Below are 23,182 nucleotides of genomic sequence, written 5' to 3' on the forward strand. Positions count from 1 at the left end.
AGAAGGTCACGGTCTAATCGCTCAAACCTCTGACCAATAAAATACACAATTTAGAAAACGTGATTCCAGCTAAACTCGGGCGCAGTGAAAAGGTTGTGGTCAAGCAACTCGAACCTCTAACCAATAAGCAACCAAAGTTAGAAAAACGTGGTTCTAGCGGGGCTCGGACCCGATGAAAAGGTCATGGTAGCAGCAACTCAAACCTTTAACCGAGTAAAGAACACCAAAATAAAAAAAAACGTGGTTCTAGCGGGGCTCGGACCCGATGAAAAGATCCGGGTAGCAGCAACTCAAACCTAAACCCTAAACAAAATAATTTAGAAAAGTGGTCCTGGCGGGGCTCGAACCCGCGACCTTCGGCTCATAAGACCAACGCTCTAACCAACTGAGCTACAGGACCGATATTTATTTAACCTACTGAAAGTTTATTTATATTATCTTCGCGTCTACTGGCTATTTATAAGAGCACCCCACAACGGGTGCCGAATTGGTCCGCACCGGGAGTGCGGGTGGGGCACTGGGGGTGTCAGACGTTTGTTCATCGTTTGGTACTTACTTGTGCTTGTGCTAAGATATAAGATATTAACGTGATACATGAATAGTTAAGGTATGATATGACGAATTGTGCTTGAAGTTGTTGAAATTCTTCCCAAAGTTAGCGTACAATTCTCCACTTCTACAGTGCAATTCATCAATTCTTGTGTAAGATTTTCCCATAAGCAAAATTTTCTTAAGAACATGTAGCACTCAAAAAAGGGAAAATCATATGACCAATGTTGCTACTACTTATAACACTACAAAAATTCCAAATTAAGATGAAGATTTTGACAAATTCTAACCAATCAACTTCATTCCACCAAATCAACCACAAAATGCTAATAGTTTGTTTTGCAGCTCCAAAATTGAACAGCCAAGTATAAAAAACCGTCATACCAAAACCTTGCACTAGAAAAAAAATATGAAATTTTTACCTCCCTCAGGCAAAAACTTCATAGAATTTCTCGATCACAAGCAAGCCCGAGTCGATCGACTCCAGAGGGTCCTTTCTAAGCCGGTGTCTCAAGCAGTTGGGGATGACAGTGGCAATATCCTCCGTTGTTACTCTATCTCTTCCCTTGAGAGCAGCCAATGCTCTTGCTGCCCTATTCGTAACTATATCGCCTCTCAATCCATCCACGTTGAGCTCTGCGCATACCTTGGAGATTTTCACTCGAAGATCGTGATCTATTGTAACGGAAGAAAGGCCACTCCTGGCTGAGTCAATTTGCTGCTGGAGTTTCTCTTGCTCCGCGATGTAGGACTTCCTGAACTCTTGAGGATTCTTGTCGAATCGTGCTCTCTCCTCGACTATCTTCACCCTGAGCTCCGCGTCCTTCACTGTTCCAACTTGGGCGTGCATCCCAAAACGATCAAGAAGCTGCGGCCTCAATTCTCCCTCTTCCGGATTACCTGATCCGATGAGTATGAACCTGGCCGGGTGTGAAATCGAGATTCCCTCCCTCTCCACAGTGTTCCATCCCGAGGCAGCAGAATCGAGCAGAACGTCCACTAAATGATCATCCAAAAGATTAACCTCGTCCACATAAAGAATCCCTCTGTTGGCCTTTGCTAGGAGACCAGGCTCGAACGCCTTCACACCTTCGGTAAGGGCTTTCTCAATGTCGATTGTGCCACAAACTCTATCTTCCGTGGCACCCAAAGGCAGATCAACCATATTGATCTTTGTAGCTATGACAGGGAGCTGTTCGCCTTTCATGACTTTGTCACGTACTTCCGGCCCCTGCACTTCAGCATCCTCTGGATCCGAGTTAAATGGATCCCCGTAGACTACTTTGATTTCAGGGAGTAGATCGACTAAAGATCTAACGGTTGTAGACTTCCCGGTCCCCCTGTCACCCATGATCATCACCCCTCCGATCTTCGGATCAATCACATTCAGCAAAAGGCACAGTTTCATCTCATCCTGCCCAACTATAGCTGCAAATGGATAAACAGGCCTCTGATTCTCCCTCGAAGAAGCAAGCTTCTGAACCTGATCATAGCCATAATGTAAACCCGGAGTTCTTCACTTAACTATTAGATGCTACTCTCTAATACAACCAAGAAACAAATGAGACGAAGAACAAGTGAATTTACTGTATTGTGACATGAATTATCCACAATCACCAAAAATAAGATAAGATTACCTTCTTAACCAAACATTACCATTAAACTCAATAAAACTCATATCTACAACATCAACACACGCGAACTTGGGTCACAATACACACTCTTCGAAGCAAGACACGAAATCAAAATGGAAACAAACGCATATTGAACCATGGAAAAATAGTACTCAACTTGAGTCGTATTCCTTTTCTAGACGTTCCTTTTTAGTTGAGTAATTTCCTTTTATGACAAAAATCAACGCATTCAATCATTCTTATTCTTTTTCCGCTCCACTCACTTTATAATATCCGTGCCCAAAAGAAACACCTCAACTACGGAGAGACGAAGGGAGCAGCTCCATAATGTAAACCCGGAGATGTTTACTTGACTATTAGATGCTACTCTATATTCTAATCAAGAATCAAATGAGATGAAGAACAACAGAAAAAGTGATTTTAATGTGTTTGCATTACTTATTTACTTATCCACAACTACCAAAAATGAGATAGGATTAACTTCTTAACCAAAACCATTACCTTTAAACTCAATGAAACTCATATCTACAGCATCAACACATGCCAAATTAGGTCACAGACTCACAAATGCACACCCAAAATCAGTACCTCTTGCTGAGCAGGAGAAGTGGCAACATTGGAAATTGAGAAATGGAAATGAGAGCTCCCTTTGTTCAAGGGGACTGTAACTCCTCCATAGAATTTTCTCCCTGAGCTCAGCCCTACATCAATTAATAATAATAAAAAAAATTAGCATAAATTTGAAGAACAAGTAGGGGAAACAGAAGGGGTTTTAGCAAATGTACGTGGAGATGGGTGGAGAGAGAGAGAGGGAGTTATTGATGAGTGAGAAGCAAAGATTGCTAAAGTGGAGGAAGCTCCCATTATCGCAGCCATGTTCAACCTAGTGTGTAGTGTGTTACTTGGGGTTGGATTTAGGAATGGCTCTTGCGTGTGGTGAAGATAAGAGGATCAGATTCTCTCACGACTGATCAAGAATCTGGATTCTTTCTACAAGTGTATCGAGATTCAAGGGTATCCACGTTTATAGGGATTTAAGTTTTTGCCCTTTTTATTACCTTCAGCTCTCAATTATCCAATAGCAGTAACTACTTGTCAAATGTTTTTCATTCATAATGTTAAATAATGGTAGTATAAATTCTATTAAAAAATTATAAATTTTAGAGTTGTTTGTATTTATTATCTTAGTGAAGAGATTATTTTACTGATTTTTAAAATTGCGAGATAAATTAGAATTTAGCCAAAAATTACAATTTCTAAAACAATTTAATCTAAAAATACCCTTATCTATCAATATCTAAAGTGGCAGTTTTTTGGACTGCCACCTGGCACAGTTTTGGCGGGAAAATGTTATCTCTTTTCTTTCTTTTTTTTAATTAATTTTTGTAGGCTTTAAAAATTCATTTTTTAAGTTGCAGGCCTATTTGCTCTTTGCACACAATATATCCAGTCTACTATTGGAATCTGATTGGTGTGTGCACATGTGACTATGCGTTGCAGCCTTGCAGGTATTAATATGTTGTAGTATTTTATTACTTTCTATTACAAAATCTATTTATTCTATTACAAAATCTATTTTTGAAATGGGAGAGAAAGTTGTCAGTGATCCATTTGTCTCTTTCCAATGAGATGTTGTCCCTGATAATAAATACAAAAGGACTGTTAGGAATCATTAAAATATATCGTTTGGAGTATATAATTTCAAAATAATATGTGAAATAGTAAATTTCTGTATGCAAAAAGTGCAAGACTTATTGAATACAACTATATGAATATTCCCCCACTTTTTTTCTTTGAACAAAAAGGGAAACCCAATTAAATTCAATAATTTTCCCTGCAAACAATTTAGTTATTAGTATCTGACAGTTAAAACACAAAATAGAAATGTATCTAATCTGAAAAATAGTATAATAATATTTAAGATCTTTAATTTAATTCTGAAATACTAATAATTTAACTCTAGGTGAATATACATTTATGCATGGTCTGAAAAAAACAGAATTGGGTGATTTAATTTTATCATGTATAATAATCAATATGCGTATGTTAAGGTGATTACTGATATATAACAACTACATCTCTGAGCTGATTTGGACTCATATATAAAGAAAGGATTTGATACCTTTTCTGTTTTGTGTTGATGAAGTAGAGTAGAGTTTAGGCACCCACGCCTGCCATGTCATTCGTGCTCTCTGTGATTGTGGCGTTCCAGTTCTCTAGGACTTTCTCTATCTCATTTTGTAGAGTGAGAGACAACTCCTTTATATTAGGGTTTGTTTTGTGTCACAAGTGAATGAGTCACCTGTATACACAAGTGTAAGTTAGTAATATAATAGAAGAAATGAGCTTTATATGAAGTTATATGATTTTGAAATTTATGAAATTAAATGGGCCGAGCTTTACCAATTTTTTCCAGTAATTTAAATGTCCTATAACAATGTGTGTTTATAAAATTATAATTTTAACTTTTTTGCATATTATCTAAGAGGTCTTTTGGTGAATATTATTAACTGGTCCAATATTTATATTTCTTATATGGCAAGTTCTTTGATGATTGTGCTTTTCTTGGGAACCTACACTTTTTTAACCAGCATGCACTCCAGTGTGTTCTATAAATACCCAGTTATAACACTTGATAATCACTTATCAAGCTCTCTCTACCTATATCACTGAACAAGCTCTCTCCACCTAAATCACTCAAACATTATCAGCCAAAGAGATTACTTCGGTTCCTTTGAACATTCTTCCCTCCATTCTTCTTCATTTACAGTTCTTAATGCATTTCTTTGGTTTTCTGTCTTTTACTATTTTTTAATGTTCATTAGCTCCTATATAAAGTCATTTACCACCATTAAATGATATTTGCAGGAGGATGATCTAATTTTAAATGTTCATTAGCCTTTGAATGATATTTGTAGGAAGATGATCGGTATCTCTTATCAAGCTCTCTCAACCTAAATCACTCTAACATTATCAGCCAAAAAGATTACTTCGGTTTCTTTGTACATTCTTCCATCCATTCTTCTTCATTTATTGTTCTTGCATTTCGTTGTTTTTCTGTCTTTTACTATATTTATATGTTCATTAGCTCTAATATAAAGTCATTTACCTTCTTTAAATGATATTTGCAGGAGGATCATCTGTATCTCATATGTTTATACTAACGTGTTTATATAGAATTCATTTAATGTTCCTATTTCTGAAAAAGTTCATACCTTTAACCTGCCATAGCGCATCCACTGCTATCTCTTATTTTTCTTCCTGTCATGGCCCCTTCATGATGTCTGTTCTTTTAGTTCATCTCCTGCAAATAGACTGTGAATTACTCCGTACATTTTTTCATTTACTACTCTTTGTGCATTTCAGAAAAAAAGTTTGTACCGTTAATCTGTAATATTATTTACCTCATCAAGTATCAAGATTTAATATTGGTTTGTGTCTTTGATGCTTTTTGTTATTGTTGGAGATCATTTCCTGAAAAACCATGGATATTATGTTATATCTTGATAGAGAAAGTTCGTCATGTGCTGTTGGTTATTGCTGTAGTTCCATTGATTTTTAAATAGTATTGAGTTCAGTTTAATTAGATTATTGATTACCTCATGAATATTTGTCTTAACTTTGCTTTCATTATCTGCCACCACTATTTTTGAGATTAGTCCTTGCACAAAGTAATTAGATTAAGTTTCTGTCTCAGATTTTCTTCAAGAACTCCTATTTTAAAATGCATAAACTTCATAAAGATTAAACACATCAAAGGAAGAACCATAGAGAAAATGCTTACCTGTAATCCAAGAGAGCTTTACTCCCCATCTTTGACCATATACTGCAGAGTTCTTCTCCATTGTCAACAATAGTCACTGTAAATCATTATTAAAGTACATTTAGCAACCAACCAAAGCTAAATCACACATACAGAATTAAATACAATCATGTAATACACAAACTCACACCTTTGAAGAAGCAAATATTGAATATGGATTCCATTGTTGACAATTAATATATCACCTAATTTCTAACCTTTTTTTATTGATGTGCAGTTACTTAGCATCTTCGAGACCCTTGGGAGAACATGTTTTATCATAGTTAAAAGCCCAACTAACTTACCTAACCTCAGTATAAGTCCTCTTATGAACTTTTATTGAAAAGTCATCTCAGTATAAACTGAAAGGTCATCTTGGTTAATGTAATTTTCAAAAGTGTAAAATTTGAAGTTTTCCCATAATGAAGTAGTCCTCAGTGGTTTCTTAAATTTACTACTACTATTCTTTATACATGATCTTCTTTCACTTTCTGGATTCACTTATTCTTCCTGAACCAATGAAGAAGTTAGAAATCATTAATAGTTAAGAGTTATGCATCTCAACTGTAAACAGTTTGAAATTCAGGTAAAGAATGTACCTTGCAACGGTCTTAATATTGTCCTCATGATCTGTAGCTGTTTTTTTCAAAACTTTAGTTGTACCTGTTTTTTCCTGGCATTTGATAATCACCATCAGACTAAAACCTTAAATATATATACACTATGCAATGATTTTTACAGATTAAGCTTGACAAGGTATTTGACTTATTTTATTATAACCTTGACATGAATGCTTTGTTCCTCTTTTTCAATTTTAATGCCCTCTCCAATTCTTTGAACAATTGCCCTCCGCTTTGTTTTTCAGCACAACCAAAAGATTTTTCTTTGTTGACCAATTTTTAGCATCTCATAAGCCAGCTGAATATAAGCAAATTAGTATGATGTATATGCATTTAGAATAATAAAAGTAGAGAACCGGATAAGCCTATGAGAAATTTTACAAGCTTTTTCACCCCAAATTTATCTTGAATAAGTTATCAATCTTTCTGAGTTAATTTTACTGCAAAAGCCTTCACCTTGAAATGATAAGGCAACATGCAAAAATATTTGGAACAAATTTATAAACGCAAACTAATCAAAGCAAAAGAAAACAACTGAATCGAAGAGTTCAAAAATATAGCTTGCATCTCTAGGGCTGAACTTAAATGAAAAAAATACCATCAAATAAATTCATTCACCAATCTGCAGAAATCACTACCCATCAACGAAATCTGAACGCAAAAAATCAGTGTGGGATTGAAGGGCCAAGATATGGATTTACACATAGATGGAGCATCCATTATCCGATTCTTGCTGGCCAGTGGCGGCAAAGAGTTTCTAACTGTATCTTCTTGCTGTTGGAGATGGTGAAGGAGGCAGACGGTGTAAGGATGAGCTAGGCGGTGGGTTCGATGGGGGTTTTTAATTAGCCGATTCGGAATTTTAAATGCCGAAGGGGCGAATCAGCCTTTGCAGCATGAGACGACGGAGTCACGGTTCCGGGGGGCGATGTAATTTTTACCGATTTTGGGTATGGTTTGTAGAAATTGAATAGGTGCGTCTGTTGTAGCCGTGGTTTGGAATCGAGGTTATGTTATCTAGGTGGTAGTGTTGTCGCCGTTTTGGAGTGGGATGGAGTCGTCGGCCAGCAGTTATTGTTTCGGGGTGGGATGGAGCAGATCGAGAGCTAGGGTTTGACCAAATCGAAACGGTTTGCCTCGGCGACTCATCCACCGTGTCTCCACCTTACCCACAGTTTTCCAGATCGCATCGTCGGCGACTGAGAGTGGGGAGGAGTCGTCGCATCTTCGTTTCGAACATTTGGTGAATGCAGAGAGATTAGGGTTTTGTGACTTTTGTCGATGGGCGGCGCACCAAGTGAAAGAATTTGGTATTTATAAGGTCTATTATGTTTAATTATTTCTAATGTAATTTAATTATCAGATTTATTTTAGATAAACAGTCTAGGTTATAAGTTATTGAGATTTCATTAAATTGTTGTACTATCAATTTTTATTAGTACTTTTATTTGTTTTGGGTCGTTTTAATGGAGCAAAGAAATTTGGCAGGCCTGTATTAATGTGTATAGAATGGGCCACATTTTCATTTTATTTGCAGCCCATTATTGTTATATCTGAAACATCAAATTCTTTGGTGTTGTAATTTTATCTAATATAATTGCTTTGTAAATTTATTAATTATTTCCTATATTTGATATGTTTCTATAATTTAAATATAATCAATCTAATCATTTGTAATTTACTTCTATTTTATTAATATTAAGTTTTATTTTTTGTTAATATTAAGTTTTATTTTATTAATTCTTTCACTTCGTTTTTACTACTTTTAGTGATGGACATATATTCAACTAATTCATTTCGTTCACATTATAGTATAAAACTAATATAAAAAAATTAGAATTCATACACTGCTAATTTTTATAACACACTTTCTTTTACATTATTCAAAACCTATATCATATCTAAATAAAACACTTATTAGGAAACAAAGATATTATAATAAACTTTTATTTTTTACTGAGAAAATATTCTTAACTAAAAGGATTAAGAAAAAACTTTTATTTTTTATTATAATTCGTTTTAAATATATTTTCTTACCACCTGTGCTATGCACGGGCCAAAGGATTTTATTTACTTAAGAAAATATATTTAAGATAAATAAAATTATGAATTATTTTTTTTCTTAACTTTATTCTACTAATATTCTTTTTTTAAGGCTTTCTTGGTGATCTGTTTAGAATCCTATTATTATTAACGATGTTGTTCGTGATGAACTTGATACATCTAATACAGAAGGGAACACTATTGTATTGTCATCTTTGTTTCAATCTGGAGATATTTTCTATCATTATTGAGATTGAATTATGTCAATCATGTTTTTTTTACTTTTATTAATTTTTTTTAGATTTTTAATAAAACTTTAGATTCTACTTGAATGAATGAAATTAATTAATTTTTTTATTTGTAGATTATTAGGATATCGGTGATGCTTTGTTCTCCTGTTCGCATTGTGGTTCGCTATTTTAGTTTAATTATCACATTTTTTAACATAAACACAAATGTTATTCTCTTTTTTTAATTTATTCCCTCATTCCGTCATTAGGAGTCCTATTTCTTTGCGACACAGGCTTTAAGAAATACTCCCTCCGGCTGGGAATATGAGTCCTGTTTTTTCATTTTAGTATTTAGTATTTCTTAATCATTTGTTTGTATATCGTCTTCTATTTCTATTTTTTCCCCCATGTCCTTTTTTACAATGGATTGATAAATTGATAGATCTAGAAGTAGAAGTATATTTATAAATCTTTATAATCTTATGAATACAAAATTTATATAGTTTCTATTCTTGATTTGAATTTTATTTTACATATTTTCTATATATTTTTTATTTATTTCATTTCTTTTAAATATATTTCCTTATTTTTGGAAATAATTTGGCTCGTGCATAGCACGGGTGGTAAGACTAGTGTTCTAAAAAACAATCAAGTCAGCTTATAGTGATTTCCGAATTCTGAAATTCAACTTGGATTTACATCTCCTTTTTTGGTCTCCAAATGGGAAGAAAATGAGGCATGGCAGATTTAGCAATATCAGTGCCCTAGTTCAACCCACAACCAATTGCCCACGAACACAGCTCAACGCTGTCCCAGTGTTTTCTGTGTCATCAGCGCTGCAGAGTTACATAAATTCCGATCACCCCTCTCACGGCCAGAAGATCCATTCCCGCAATGTCAACATCTCCATCTAACTTCTCATCCTTCACATCCAGTCTTCATGTTTATCTTACGCGCGCCAGGTGTTCGATGAAATGCCTCAGCGAACTTTATCAGCCTACAATTGCATGATAGCGGGAAACGTAAGGCACGGTTTTGCCGAAGAAGCGTTTGAATTGGTGAGAGAACTCTGTGTTTCTGGTGAGAAGCCAGATGCTTACACATTTTCGATGATTTTAAAAGGTTCAACTAGCGGAAATGCAGGGATATCCTCACATTTTGTTGCGAGGGAAGTCCATGACCAATTCTCGAAATCTTATGTAATCGGTGACGATGTGCTCTACACCGCGTTATTTGATGCGTATGTGAAGGGCGAGAGGATTGATTATGCGAGGAGAGTGTTCGACTTGATGCTGGAGCAGAATGTGGTTTGTTCTACGTCGATGATAACCGGGTACATGAACCAAGGCCGTTGGGAGGATGCAGAGGACGTGTTTGAGAAAACACTCGAGAAAGATGTGGTGGTTTACAATGCCATGATTGAAGGATACAGCAAATCGGTTGAAATGGCTAAGAAGGCCATAGAGATGTATATTGAGATGCAGCGTCTTGATTTCACGCCTACCATATCGACGTTTGCAAGCATCATTGGGGCTTGTTCGCTCTTGTCAGCGTTTGAAATCGGCCAGCAGATCCAAGGGCAGCCCATAAAGACTGAGTTTTTCCCTCACATAAAGATGGGGAGTGCTCTGATAGACATGTACTCCAAATGTGTCCGGACGGAGGATGCAAGGCGCGTCTTCGACTACATGCCTAGAAGGAACGTCTTCTCATGGACGTCGATGATTGATGGATACGGCAAGAACGGAAGCCCAAACGAAGCTCTAGCGCTCTTCAACAGAATGATCAATGTCAGCCGGATCACCCCAAACCACGTGACGTTTCTTGGCGCGTTGTCAGCTTGCGCCCACGCGGGGCTGGTCGGTGAAGGGATGGAAATCTTTAAGAGCATGGAGAGAATTCATTCAATGAGGCCGAGAGTGGAGCATTATGTCACATATAAAAAGGATTAATTATTGAAAAATATTTATTGATATATGTCACTACTTTCACAAAAATCATAGCTGTCGGCAGGATCTGTAGGAGAATCACTTGCTCATCTACTCTGTTTCATTTGATTATATACTGTCAAAAGATTTGAAATTGAATTAGAATATTTTACGCAACCTTCATTTGATTTGATAAACTATACGTGAACTTTCATTATATAAAGTTTATAGCTACTAATTTAGAAACAATTGGTCGAATTTCTATATGCATAGTTTACGTATTAATTGGTTCCTCTTATTAATCAATGACACTATCTACTTATGCATAGAGCATTGGTTTAGTAACTCATTTTTGTTTAGCATAAAAAAGAGTTTGTGAGCATGGAAAAAGTTGTTGAGAAGTGATTCATTTTGAATAAGTTGTCGACTGATGGCAGATTGTAAGAATTTTCTTGAAACCTCCCTGGTTTTGGTGGGAGAGATAGGAGTCAATGACTACAACTCTGCAATTCTTGAGGGAAAAAGCTTCACACTGGTTGCCTCAACTGGCTAAACAGGTTTGCTCGCCACCATAACAAATTGCTTCACACAGAACTTGACTTCACCCAAAAGCAGAACCCAAGCATCAACATAGCCTATGCAGACTATTACAATGCTGCAATGCAGTTTTACCTATTCCCAAAAAAATATGGTAATTCTTGTTGATCTATTTTTACTTCACATTTTTTACATGAGACAACTCATCAGAGAATAATGGATGTAGTGATTGATTAATGATGTAGCAGGATTCACAAAAGGAGCCCTTGTAGCATGTTGTGGCAGTGGAGGACCATACAACGTTGATCACGCGTCCATGTGTGGATCCAAAGGATCTAGCACATGCGAGGATCCGTTGTTGCATGTTAGTTGGGACGGTCTCCATTGGACAGAGGCGGCGTACAGATTGATTGCAGATGGTTTGCTGCGAGGATCTTTTACCATTCCTCCGTTGTATGCGTTCTGTGTTCCACCTTCAAATATGCTGCTTCGTTCATCCTGCTTACAGTGACTCGAACCTCTGATTTATTGGTTGGAGGTGAAACATCTTAACGAATAAACTGCACTTTGAAACACCTAAAACTACTGTTGCCAAATGTTAGCCGAAAGTATAAACTATTTAAAAGCTAGAGCTTCGATAAGACAGCCATCTCTCAATCGACATTCTCGTTACTTTTTCTATGTATTGGTTGTATCTTGAATAACATCGCATATTGTAGATTTCCAAATCCAATCATCAAAAGATTACTTCTTTCATAGCATTAAGATGTTTAGCTCAGTGCTTCATCACTAATTAGTATCAAACCCAACAAAATCTTGCTAAAGCGAAGTAACAGTAACAATCTTTATTGACACAGAACCAATACATATCACTACACAACTTCAAAGACATCATAAAGTGGTGAAACATACTGATCAAAACAGACACAAAAACGAAGAAGAAGATGAAGGCGCTGCCTAACCTATCATCCAATCCGAGCAATGCTTGGCCGTCAAAACTCAACGGCCAAGCAATGCGAGATAGTAGCCCCTTTAGGCTAGACAAGAATCACATCCAACCTCAATATCGCGCCACTCAGCCCTCCGTCTCCATCCCTTCCCATACCACACAGCTTCTCATCCAAATTCACCATTGTCGAGCAGCACAAGAACTTCGGCAACCCATTCTCCACCCCTCTCAGCTCCTTCAACACATCCTCCTCCACATCATACCCACGAATCTTCCCCAGATAATCGTAACAATATAGCACACTGTCCACCACCGCGGACTGACCCCTCCACCCCATACCCGTCAAAACTCAACGGCCAAGCAATGAGAGATGGTAGCCCCTTTAGGCACGACAAGAATCACATCCGACCTCAATATCACGCCACTCAGCCCTCCGTCTCCATCCCTCCTCACCTCAATCTCCGCACACATTATGTCCACCTCCTTCCCATTCCCTTTCCCTTTCCCTTCCCACACAACACACAGCTTCCCATCCAAATTCACCATTGTCGAGCTGCACAAGAACTTCGGCAGCCCTTTCTCCACCCCTCTCAGCTCCTTCCACACATCCTCCTCCACATCATACCCACGAATCTTCCCCAGATAATCGTAACAATACAGCACATTGTCCACCACCGCGGCCCGGCCCCTCCACCCCAAATCCAGCCTCTTAGGCACACTCCCCCACCCGCCACGGCCGATGTCAAGCACCACACCACCTCTATCCGCCATTGCATATAACCTAGTCCCAATCACCGCGCTCGCGTGCATCCACTTATCCCTCAGCTCAATCTCACTCGGAATCGCAGCCCACAGCCCCGTCGCCGGATCAAAAACCTCCGCCCAATTGATCGATCGCGACCAGTTATCGACATTACACCCGCCCATTACATATATCTTCCCGTCCAATTCCCCCGACGCGGAAAATTCCCGAGAAACCTTCATTCTAAGCCCTAATTCCCAATTATTCGACCGACAATCGAAGATCCAGACATTGTTCGAAGGAATATCGCTGAGAGAGCCGCCGATTACGTATATTTTTGGTCCTAGGGCTAAAACTGATGATCCGACGGGGTGCTGAGGGATTGAGGGGATGGGAGTGAAACTACGCTTCGAATTTTGGGGGTTTCGCTCGGAATACCAGTTGAAAGACGAATTGATCCGGAGATTGAGGTAGAGAGAGGATTGGGATGTATGAAGGAGAGATCGTGTGCGGAAGAGCTCCGGCGAATTGACTGCGGCGCGCCACGATTTTGAGACGAGAGAGAGGAAGGGGTGGCGGAAGCGCGGCACTCTGGCAAGGATCTGGATTGAGATATCGTCCGGGAAGTTCTGAATCAGTGGCGGTGGAGCTGAAACTGGGGAGCCGGCGGCGGTGGTTTGCTCCGCCATACTTTGAAAATCCAAAAAATTACAGAATTTTTATTCAGAAATTCGAATTAAATATTTAGACGAAAATCAACGTGCATTTGAATTACTATTGGCCCAATAACAGTTAATTTTAAAATGAAAACCTGGCCCAAATGGAAGGTGTCGTTAATTATCGTTTTAACTTTCCATTCTCATTCGTCCGCAGTTAATTGTTTCATTTACCTTTAACTATTTTTGTTTATAAGTGGACCTCATATTCCACTACTAATACATAATTTACGAACTTATTCTACTAACTTTTTTTATACATTTTCTAAAATCCGAATCAACGCAAAGTGAGCCAATTAATAGCAGACGCACGGGGTAAATTTATTTTTGTGTTGCTTCCTTTACTATATGACTTCTTGCTATTTATTTTCGTTTTCTTGGCGTTTAAATATTATTCTTTTATTATTTTCTATTTTTTTTAAAATGTTATATTCAATTCTTTATTAGCTTATAGTAGGCGATGACTACAAATATCCATTACTTCAAGAAAAAAGCTTCCAATCAACACTAGCAATTGTTCCTAAAGTTGTAAAAGCAATCAGCTCTAGGGTTGGAACGGTACGGTATACCGCGCCGAAATGGTCATACCGCATACTGTACCGTACCGTGCAGTATGACCAAAAACCATACCGTACCGTGCGCGTATGTGACGGTGACAGCTATTTTTTGTTGAATGATAATTGCAAACGTATTCAAAATTCACCATTTTTAGCAAATTTCTTAAATTTTAGTACTCCATATAGACCATTTATAACTTTTCTGCAAAATTTTCATTAAAATAATTATATAGCCCCTTAATAGTTTTTCTGGCAATGTGCCATTAATATAATTATGCGCTTAAATTTAACACCAAATTTGCTCTGGTTATGCAAAGACTTAATTAATATCATATTTATTCCAGTCAACCCATCAATAAATTAAACCATGCACTTTTAGAAAAAGATTTTCATATTTATTACTATTTCCATTTCATCCTAATTATACTAAAGATGATCGAATTAAACAAATCAAATTCACTTAATCAGATACCCCAACGTATTTAATAAATTTAAAATTCATTCATCCCATTCAAATCGTATGTCTATATATAAGATAGTGGTGATACTACATTCATCTCACTTTTCTACAATGGCTTCTTCTTCCTCAACCAATCCCATGATCATATGTTTGTTTCTATTATTTCTATCATTACAAACCAAACATGCTTCTTCTTCGCCTTGGTCTTTGTCTGCATGCTACGATTCCATAATTGGCTTCGGCGATTCACTAGCGGATACCGGCAACCTAGGTAACCTGTATCCCTCGGACCCGCCTCTCTTCATGTACCTTCCGCCCTACGGAGAAACCTTCTTCCACCATCCCACCGGAAGATGCTCTAACGGCCGCCTTATCATCGATTTCATTGGTATATATTCACCTTTTTAAATTTTATATAACGCGGGCGGAACTAGTAAAGAGGCACTAATGGCTTAAGCCCATACTAATTATTACTCTCTTCGCCCCCGATTAAAATAATTTTTATTTCAAAATTACTATAAATTCATCTGTATATATTTACCTCTTTATATTCCCTAATATACTAGCTATAGCAGTGGCGGAACAGTAAGGAGGCATTACTAATTAAAGTATTATTTTTTATTTTAGAGTATAAACTTTTTAAAAAAAATGTTTTAGTCCTTATTGAACTATTGTCTGAAAAATTATATAAAAAACATAATTAGAGTTTCTATCAATATTTTTTTCTGCGTCAATGCAGCTCGATACCTGGACCTTCCTCTGGTACCGCCGTTTTACGATGGGAAAAATTCGAGCGACGTAGGTAGTGTGAATTTTGCAGTGGCCGGGGCAAGCGCGCTGCCGGATTCTTACTTTTTGAGTAAAGGGATCGCGATTCGTCAGGCGAATACTTCTCTGTCGGATCAGTTGGGCTGGTTTAAGAATAAATTCTTGCCCAAATTTCAATGTCCCTCAGGTTTGTTATTTTCAGTTACACATTTTTTCTTAATATATAATTCTCAAGTAACCAAATGTGACAATTTTAGGGAGGGGAGCCTTTGTGTGATTGTAATTTTAGTCTTTATAATTAGCACATCTATAAGCCCATAACATCGGATCATGCAAATTACTCTATATATCTATTAATTAAAAAAATTCTAATTTAATTGATACGCAGATTTATAGAATATTTCGCATCAACTTTTGGTAATTAGTGATTTAAGATTTGACGTTATGTATAAACCTACATGATGGCATCAATGTAGAAATGTATTTAGACATTTTATTTGTTTTTAAAACTATAATTTACTTATTTTTCAATGTGGAAATCTATATTTTTGAAAATCCTTATATAATTAGGGCTGCTAAATTAAAATGTTATTTTAGAATATAAATAACAACTGATAAATCCGGAAGTTCATAACCTTGTTGCATGAATTTGTGGTCCTGCATTTGGTTTTTTAGGTAAAAATATTATTCCTAATTTTTTATTAAGACATTTATGCAAAGAATTCATAGATATTTCACAGCGATTTGTGATTTCATGGATAGATCTTTTTAAGGGAATTCAAAAATTGAGATTCGAATCTATAACCATGAATTCATTCAACAAGGTGATGGATTGATTGCAGATCTTCTTGATCTAATTAAGGGCTCAAAATGATTCCTAGTTTATAGTTTGTGAGTAGTTAATGTAACATGATTGTGAATTCAAAATTAAGCAAATAGTAATCTTTATTGTAAAAAGCATGCATTCTCTTCTTATTTTCCTACTATAATCTTTGCATTACTAATTTATCTTGATTCAGAGCGTCAGAGCTTTCTAAGATCGGCGTTGGTGTTAGTCGGGGAGGTTGGAGGCAATGATTATAATCATGCATTACTTGATGGCACAAGCAAAGATTTGGTTTTTACATTTATACCGGATGTTGTCGGAGCCATCAGTTCAACTGTCAAGGTAACTTACCAAATTCCTTCACACATAAATTCAGTTATGTATAGATATAGGGCATTCTTGTGTTGACCTGGGCTAGTCGTACATTGGTTAATGTCTGATGCCAAAGGTCCGAAGTTAGAGTCAAACTTATACAACATTTAAACAATTATGTTAGACCACGTTATAATTTTCTAACATATATATAATGCAGGAACTGATTAACCTAGGCGCAAGGACATTGATTGTTCCGGGAAACCTGCCGATTGGGTGTTCAGCCACTTACCTCTCGCAATTCAAAAGCTCCAACAAAAGCGATTACAACCCCAAAACAGGTTTTTTTTTTAAATTTATTTTGAAAGATGATCAATAATAGTTCCTCATCTAATATGTGCGTCAAAAACAAAAAAACAGGTTGCCTCAATTGGTTGAACGAATTTGTCAGCAACCACAATAAACAGCTTCGAGCACAGCTGGATCTCATTCAAAAAGAGCATCCTCACACCGACATAATCTATGCAGATTATTACAATGCTGCAATGCGATTCTATCTACACCCGGACAAATATGGTAATTATGCCATAAACAATAGTCTTGTTTTGGAGTGACACGAGCTTCGATAAAAAAAATTAGTTCAAGTACTGTGAGTGGAAAATGAATTTGAAGGCGCATCGATTTTTGTGTCTAGGTTTTTCAAAAGGAGCGCTCACGGCTTGTTGCCCGAAATGCGGGCCGTACAAAGTGGATAATCCGGAGGCGGAAACGTGCGACGTCCCATCACAGTACGTGAGTTGGGATGGTTTGCATTTGACGGAAGCAGCTTATAGTATCTTAGCAAAGGGTTTGATCAAAGAATCGTATACTATTCCTCAAATTGAACAAATCTGCGCAAACCATATGTTCAATAGATCGTATGCTGTTCCTCCAAGAATCGTACTATAATTTTTCTTCCAATTATATATATATTTATATGCCAATGTTCGGCTACATTTTTATGTACTGCAAGAAAATTGCGAATCTTGGCTTTTAGCATTTAAATGCATTAATTAAAAAAATTGAATCAATTGGATTTTCATTCTCTTAAGAAAGTTCAGATCAATTTTTTATGTTTACTATCATAGTGAAAAACATAGGGCTCAAATAGAAAACTGACTACAAAAACAATTTTTCTTTCTACTTCTGAAAATCCTAAAAATTTAAAAAAATCCTAAAAATTAAAAAGGAAAATAATTGGAAATTTCGGAAATTAAAATTAAAAACTGAAAATTAAAATTAAAATTAAAATTTGCAGAATGGAATGAACGAACATAAGAGAGTGAATGATTGTGTTTACACTTTAATACGCAGGTAAAATTGTAATTTCACAAAGTAAGTTTAATAACACAAAACAGATTAAAAAATGTTTCTAGTAGGATTTTAGTTAAAATATTAGAAACCTCATTGGATAAGTATATAAAATTGCCAGTATTTTAAAAATCGGACCTGACCGGCCGGTTCAACCGCGAACCAGCCGACAGTCCGGTCCGATTCACCCCTAAAAACCACTAGCACATTGAATCGCTGCGAATCGGTGGAACCGGCCGGTCCGATCGTAAACCGGAAACCGGTTTTTCACTTTTTCAAAATATTTTTTTAAGATTTGTTGTTGCTAGGACTTGAACACATGACCTCATCTCTAAGTACCTACTCCTTTACCACTCTACCACATGGTCATTTTGAAATATTATGAACATTAATTATCCTTATACATTAAATCTGAAATTCTTTTTCCACCGAAACTAATAATTCATTTTAATTTTATATTCTTTTAAGAAATTGTTAATTATAATATATTTTTTATATTTTAATTATACTTTTACAATCACTAATATTTTACAATATAGGAGTTTATAATTATACATAGACTTTAATACTAGTTTTTAATATTGTGTATTATAATTTATTATTTATTTAAACTTAACGTCATTAAATATTCTAATATACTAGTACAAGACTTGTTTTCTATAATAATACTATTAAATGTATAATACTATAATATTTATTGATAAAATATTTAATTAAATTTTATTATTTACTACTAAATATATATATATATATATATAAATATATAAACAGTATTCCGGTTCAACCAATGGTTCGACCAGTGAACCGGTTGAACCAGTAACGACGTCGGTTCGCTTGCCAGTCCGGTTTTTAAAACATTGAAAATTGCATTCTTGCTTTCCTAAAACAATTATTAAGAGTTTGATTCAGTTACAAAGTTACTATCACTCACTGATTTTTATTTTGTTAATTACTTTGCTTTGCAATTGCTCAATTGGTCCTCCTAATTTAATAACTATAGCCTATTTCTTGTAGAAGACAAGTGGCTTGCGTTGTAATATGATCAAAATCTGAGGCATTAATTAGTCAAAAATTAGGAGTTAGTTGAACTAATATTGAATTTTCTTTTCGCTTTATATAGTGTTGAATTTTTCCATGTCCTTTTGAAAAAACTGTCAATTCCGTTTTTGACAAAAAATTGGAACTGGAACCGAAACCGGCCCAAGAAGAAATTTTACAGTTTCAGTTCAAAATCAATTGTTTTTCACCGGTTTTAAAATATTGTAACCAGAATCCGGGTCAATAGAATTAATAAATGATTAATTATGATTTAACCATGTAGAAAATACTAATAAAAATTAGCCATTTAATATTCACAGGCCAACTAAAATTCACAGCCGAGCCGTTGGGGTGATGGCTATATAATTAAGGCTGGTCATAGTATTAATTGATGAGTGGCCCAAATCCACACTTGTTTGTTTCTTACTTGAAAATTCTCTTGAATCTTAATACTCCCAAGCTAGGTTACATGAAAATCGTTTTCTTCTTAGTACTTTCCTTTTCGATCACTATTTTATGCAGCCCTCTTCCCAAGTATGACTCAATTTTCAGCTTTGGCGATTCGCTTGCCGATACCGGAAACTTCCTACTTTCCGGCGCCCTCAAGTTTCCGGTTATCAGGCAACTTCCCTACGGCCAAACATTCTTCCGCCACGCCACCGGCCGCTGCTCCGACGGCCGCCTCATTGTTCGACTTTATAGGTACATACATTATGGAGTAATAATCTCCTTCTTATCCAATTGTCAATTTTTATGCTTTTATATGTAATGAAGCACAACATGATTTGCAATATGCTTCCTTATCCCTTAAAAAAGAAGTCAAAGTGGATGTTGGAATTTTAATAAAAGTGGATGGTGGAATGTTATAAGTTGATAGGAATAATATTAGTAATAATTAATTTATGTATTATGAGTAAAAACGGTTGATTTATAAGTGGGTTTAAATAGTACTCCATCGTTCCTTATTAATAAAGACACTTCTTTCCGACACATATATTAAGAATAGTGTGTTAAGTGAATAAGATAAAATAAGAGAGAATAAAGTAAGAGGAATAAAGAGAGAATAAAGCAAGAAAAATGGTTACTTTTTTTTACCAAAAATAGAAATGGCACAATTATCTTGGAACTTTTCAAAATTGAAAAATGACTCAATTGACACGGAATTGAGGGAGTACTTCCTCTGTTCTTAATAATTTTTCATCATTTAACTTGGCACGAGTTTTAGAATATGTATACTAGTAGAAAGTGAGTAAAATAATTTAGTAAAATGTGAGCTTATATTAGTTTTATAATAAAATATAAGTATAAATGAGACAGTGGAATCTGGGGTCCACTACCAAAAATGCAGCGGAGGCACATGGTTTGCCATATTTACCGCTGTATTTATCGCACGGTAAAAGTGAAAAGACTTTGCAAGGGGTGAATTTCGCAGTGGCGGGAGCTACTGCTCTTGACTCAAGATTCTTCCACGACCGCAACATCGGACAGTTCCTTTGGACAAACGATTCTTTAGCTGTTCAACACCCTCAACTCCACTCTTTGTTCCTTTAATGCTATCAGATACGCGACTCAATCTTTGTTATCACAACGAGATCGATTCCGGAACGAGAAGAACGAATACTTGATATGAAAATGAATAAGCAAAAAAAACAATTCTTGGAGAGTCAATGGAAATCTTGTGTTTTATTTGTGTGGAAGATTACAAAACTCATGGATGAAAATTTTTTTTCTTTTTCCACAGCTCGGCTCTATTTAACTAACACTTATCTAACAACTAGTTCAAACCTAACGGCTTTCATTTAAAGCTAACTAACTAGTCGCATCCGACGACGTGCATCAGTTAATAACAACTGTCAACTCCGAACTCGTTTAAGTTCGGCCAACACCGAGCACCAACACCGAGCACTGAGCACCGAGCTCAACACCGAACATTGAGCTCGGTTAATCCCTGAGCACGACTACAAACTCGACCAATCACCGAGCATGATTGCAGTTCGTCAGATCACCGAACAGCATATCGGTCCCTAATCGCCGAACAGCATATCGGTCCCTAATCGCCGAACAGTATATTGGTAACCGAACTGAACTGATTGTGCAGTTTTGCCCCAATCCTCATAACAAATCTCCACCTTGGGACATAACTGGACAATCCATAGATTTCATCCATCTTCCACAATCACTCCAGCTGAATCAGATTCACCAAATCCATGCAATACTTCAACTTAAGTCCGGGCAACACCTTTGTTAGCATATCAGCTGCATTGTGCTCAGTAGCTACCTTTTCAATCTTCACTGAGCCCATTTCAACTTCATCCCTCACAAAATGAAGCTTAACATCCACATGCTTGCTCCTCTCATGGAATGTCTGATGTTTTGACAAACATATGGCACTATTTGAATCACATAATACAGTCACAGCTCCTTGATCAACTCCAAAATCCGAGCAGATTCCTTTCAGCCACATGCTCTCCTTCACGGCCTCAGCCATGGAAATATATTCTGCCTCAGTTGTTGAGAGTGCCACCACAGATTGCAAACTCGACTTCCAACTTACAGCAGCTCCATACATGCAGAAAACATAGCCGGATTGGGACTTCCTTGTGTCAATGTTAGTAGCAAAATCAGAATCACAATATCCCAATAGAGGCTGTGCATCAAAATTCTTACTTCCATCAAACAGTATGCCATAATCCTGAGTACCATTCAGATACCTTAGTATCCATTTTAAAGCATGCCAATGCTCCATACCTGGATCTGCCATGTATCTGCTCACAACACTTATGGCTTGGCTGATGTCTGGCCTTGTACACACCATGGTGTACATGATGCTTCCCACTATGTTTGCATATGGGATTTTATCCATCTCTCTTCTCTGACTATCATCTTTAGGGCACTGATTTACACTGAGCTTAAACTGCTGGCTCAGGGGCACACTCACTGGTTTGCTTTTATCCATCTGAAATTTCTTGATCACATTCCTGATGTAATCTTTCTGAGTTAGCCATATCCTTTTCTTGTCTCTATCCCTTATGATCTCCATTCCAAGGATCTTCTTTGCATCTCCAAGATCCTTCATATCAAATTCAGATTTCAGATCACCTTTCACTAACTCCACCTCTTCCTTATGCTCTGCAGAGATCAGCATATCATCTACATACAATAGTAGATATGCCACAGCAACTCCACCTCTTCTCTTGATGAAGACACAATGATCATACAAAGACTTCTCAAAACCGATCTTATGCATGAACTCATTGAACCTGAGATACCACTGTCTTGAACTTTGTTTTAGACCATACAAGCTTCTTTTCAGCAAACACACCTTTCCTTCATTTCCTGGTTGGACAAAACCAGGAGGCTGCTCCATGTAAATTTTCTCTTCGAGCTCTCCATGAAGAAAGGCTGTTTTGACATCGAGTTGCTGCAATTCCCAATTTCTCTGAGCAACAATGGCAAGTAGAATCCTGATGGAGCTATGCTTTACCACAGGGGAGAATATTTCATTATAATCTACTCCCTCCTTTTGTGTAAAGCCTTTGGCCACCAACCTGGCTTTAAATCTGATTTGATTGTTGTTGAAGGCCTCAATTTTCTTCTTAAAAATCCATTTACAACCAACTGTTTTCTGATCAGTTGGCCTCAACACCAAAATCCATGTGTGATTTTTGTACAAGCTATCAATCTCCTCCTGCATGGCTAATAGCCACTGATCCTTCTCCGGACTCCTTATTGCTTCCTTGTAATTTGAAGGCTCATGATAGTCCATCTCCTCAGCTATGGCCAGTGCATAGTGCATCATATCAAAATCCTGAAATCTGGAAGGGAGCTTGATCCTTCTTCTGGTTCTGTCTCTTGCAACCAGTCTCTGTGGAGTCTTGATGTTACTTTCATGTTCAGAGGATCCACCAACACTGGTTTCTTGTGAATTTCTCACAGTATCTGGTGGACTTCTTACAGCATCAGATGAGGATTCCCTCTGACCCTCCACCTCAAACTCAACAGTCTGAACTTGCTTCATGAAGAAAGGCATTTCAGATTCCCTGAAAATAACATCCCTACTGATGATAACCTTCTTATTCCCTTCCTCACAGCACCATAATCTGTAACCTTTAACTCCAACC

General features: G+C 36.7%; 3 protein-coding genes, 1 non-coding gene and 1 pseudogene across 4 annotated transcripts; 2 read left to right on the top strand and 3 right to left on the bottom strand.

Annotated features, from left to right (window-relative positions):
- Positions 1–326: 326 nt before the first annotated feature.
- Positions 327–400, bottom strand: TRNAI-UAU. Its single transcript has one exon. It is a non-coding gene; the product is annotated as a tRNA-Ile (tRNA).
- A 422-nt stretch (positions 401–822) lies between these two features.
- Positions 823–3,190, bottom strand: LOC121773244 (magnesium-chelatase subunit ChlI, chloroplastic-like). The gene is made up of 3 exons (XM_042170057.1): positions 2,969–3,190; positions 2,772–2,884; positions 823–2,032 (listed from the first exon to the last, which is right to left on the bottom strand). The coding sequence occupies exons 1-3, from the start codon at positions 3,057–3,059 to the stop codon at positions 977–979; spliced, it is 1,260 nt and encodes a 419-aa protein (XP_042025991.1). The 5' UTR covers positions 3,060–3,190; the 3' UTR covers positions 823–976.
- A 6,311-nt stretch (positions 3,191–9,501) lies between these two features.
- Positions 9,502–11,712, top strand: LOC121773245 (annotated as a pseudogene).
- A 451-nt stretch (positions 11,713–12,163) lies between these two features.
- Positions 12,164–13,749, bottom strand: LOC121773246 (F-box/kelch-repeat protein SKIP6-like). The gene has a single exon (XM_042170058.1). The coding sequence runs from the start codon at positions 13,721–13,723 to the stop codon at positions 12,635–12,637; it is 1,089 nt and encodes a 362-aa protein (XP_042025992.1). The 5' UTR covers positions 13,724–13,749; the 3' UTR covers positions 12,164–12,634.
- Positions 13,750–14,818: 1,069 nt separating this feature from the next.
- Positions 14,819–17,621, top strand: LOC121775360 (GDSL esterase/lipase At1g28580-like). The gene is made up of 6 exons (XM_042172437.1): positions 14,819–15,155; positions 15,507–15,722; positions 16,555–16,703; positions 16,894–17,014; positions 17,094–17,249; positions 17,368–17,621. Exons 1-6 carry the CDS (start codon positions 14,828–14,830, stop codon positions 17,619–17,621), a joined length of 1,224 nt encoding a protein of 407 aa, XP_042028371.1. The 5' UTR covers positions 14,819–14,827.
- The last annotated feature ends 5,561 nt before the right edge of the window (positions 17,622–23,182 follow it).

Source organism: Salvia splendens, chromosome 17 (assembly GCF_004379255.2).
Source record: "Salvia splendens isolate huo1 chromosome 17, SspV2, whole genome shotgun sequence".
Classification (NCBI taxonomy): domain Eukaryota; kingdom Viridiplantae; phylum Streptophyta; class Magnoliopsida; order Lamiales; family Lamiaceae; genus Salvia; species Salvia splendens.

Coding starts and splice junctions, on each gene's coding strand:
- LOC121773244 (XM_042170057.1), bottom strand. CDS start 3,059: ATGGCTGCGATAATGGGAGCTTCCTCCACTTTAGCAATCTTTGCTTCT. Junction 2,885..2,968: donor CTCTCTCCACCCATCTCCAC/GTACATTTGCTA, acceptor TAATTGATGTAG/GGCTGAGCTCAGGGAGAAAA. Junction 2,033..2,771: donor CTTCTCCTGCTCAGCAAGAG/GTACTGATTTTG, acceptor GGCTATGATCAG/GTTCAGAAGCTTGCTTCTTC.
- LOC121773246 (XM_042170058.1), bottom strand. CDS start 13,723: ATGGCGGAGCAAACCACCGCCGCCGGCTCCCCAGTTTCAGCTCCACCG.
- LOC121775360 (XM_042172437.1), top strand. CDS start 14,828: ATGTCTATATATAAGATAGTGGTGATACTACATTCATCTCACTTTTCT. Junction 15,723..16,554: donor CAAATTTCAATGTCCCTCAG/GTTTGTTATTTT, acceptor ATCTTGATTCAG/AGCGTCAGAGCTTTCTAAGA. Junction 17,015..17,093: donor CGATTACAACCCCAAAACAG/GTTTTTTTTTTA, acceptor ACAAAAAAACAG/GTTGCCTCAATTGGTTGAAC.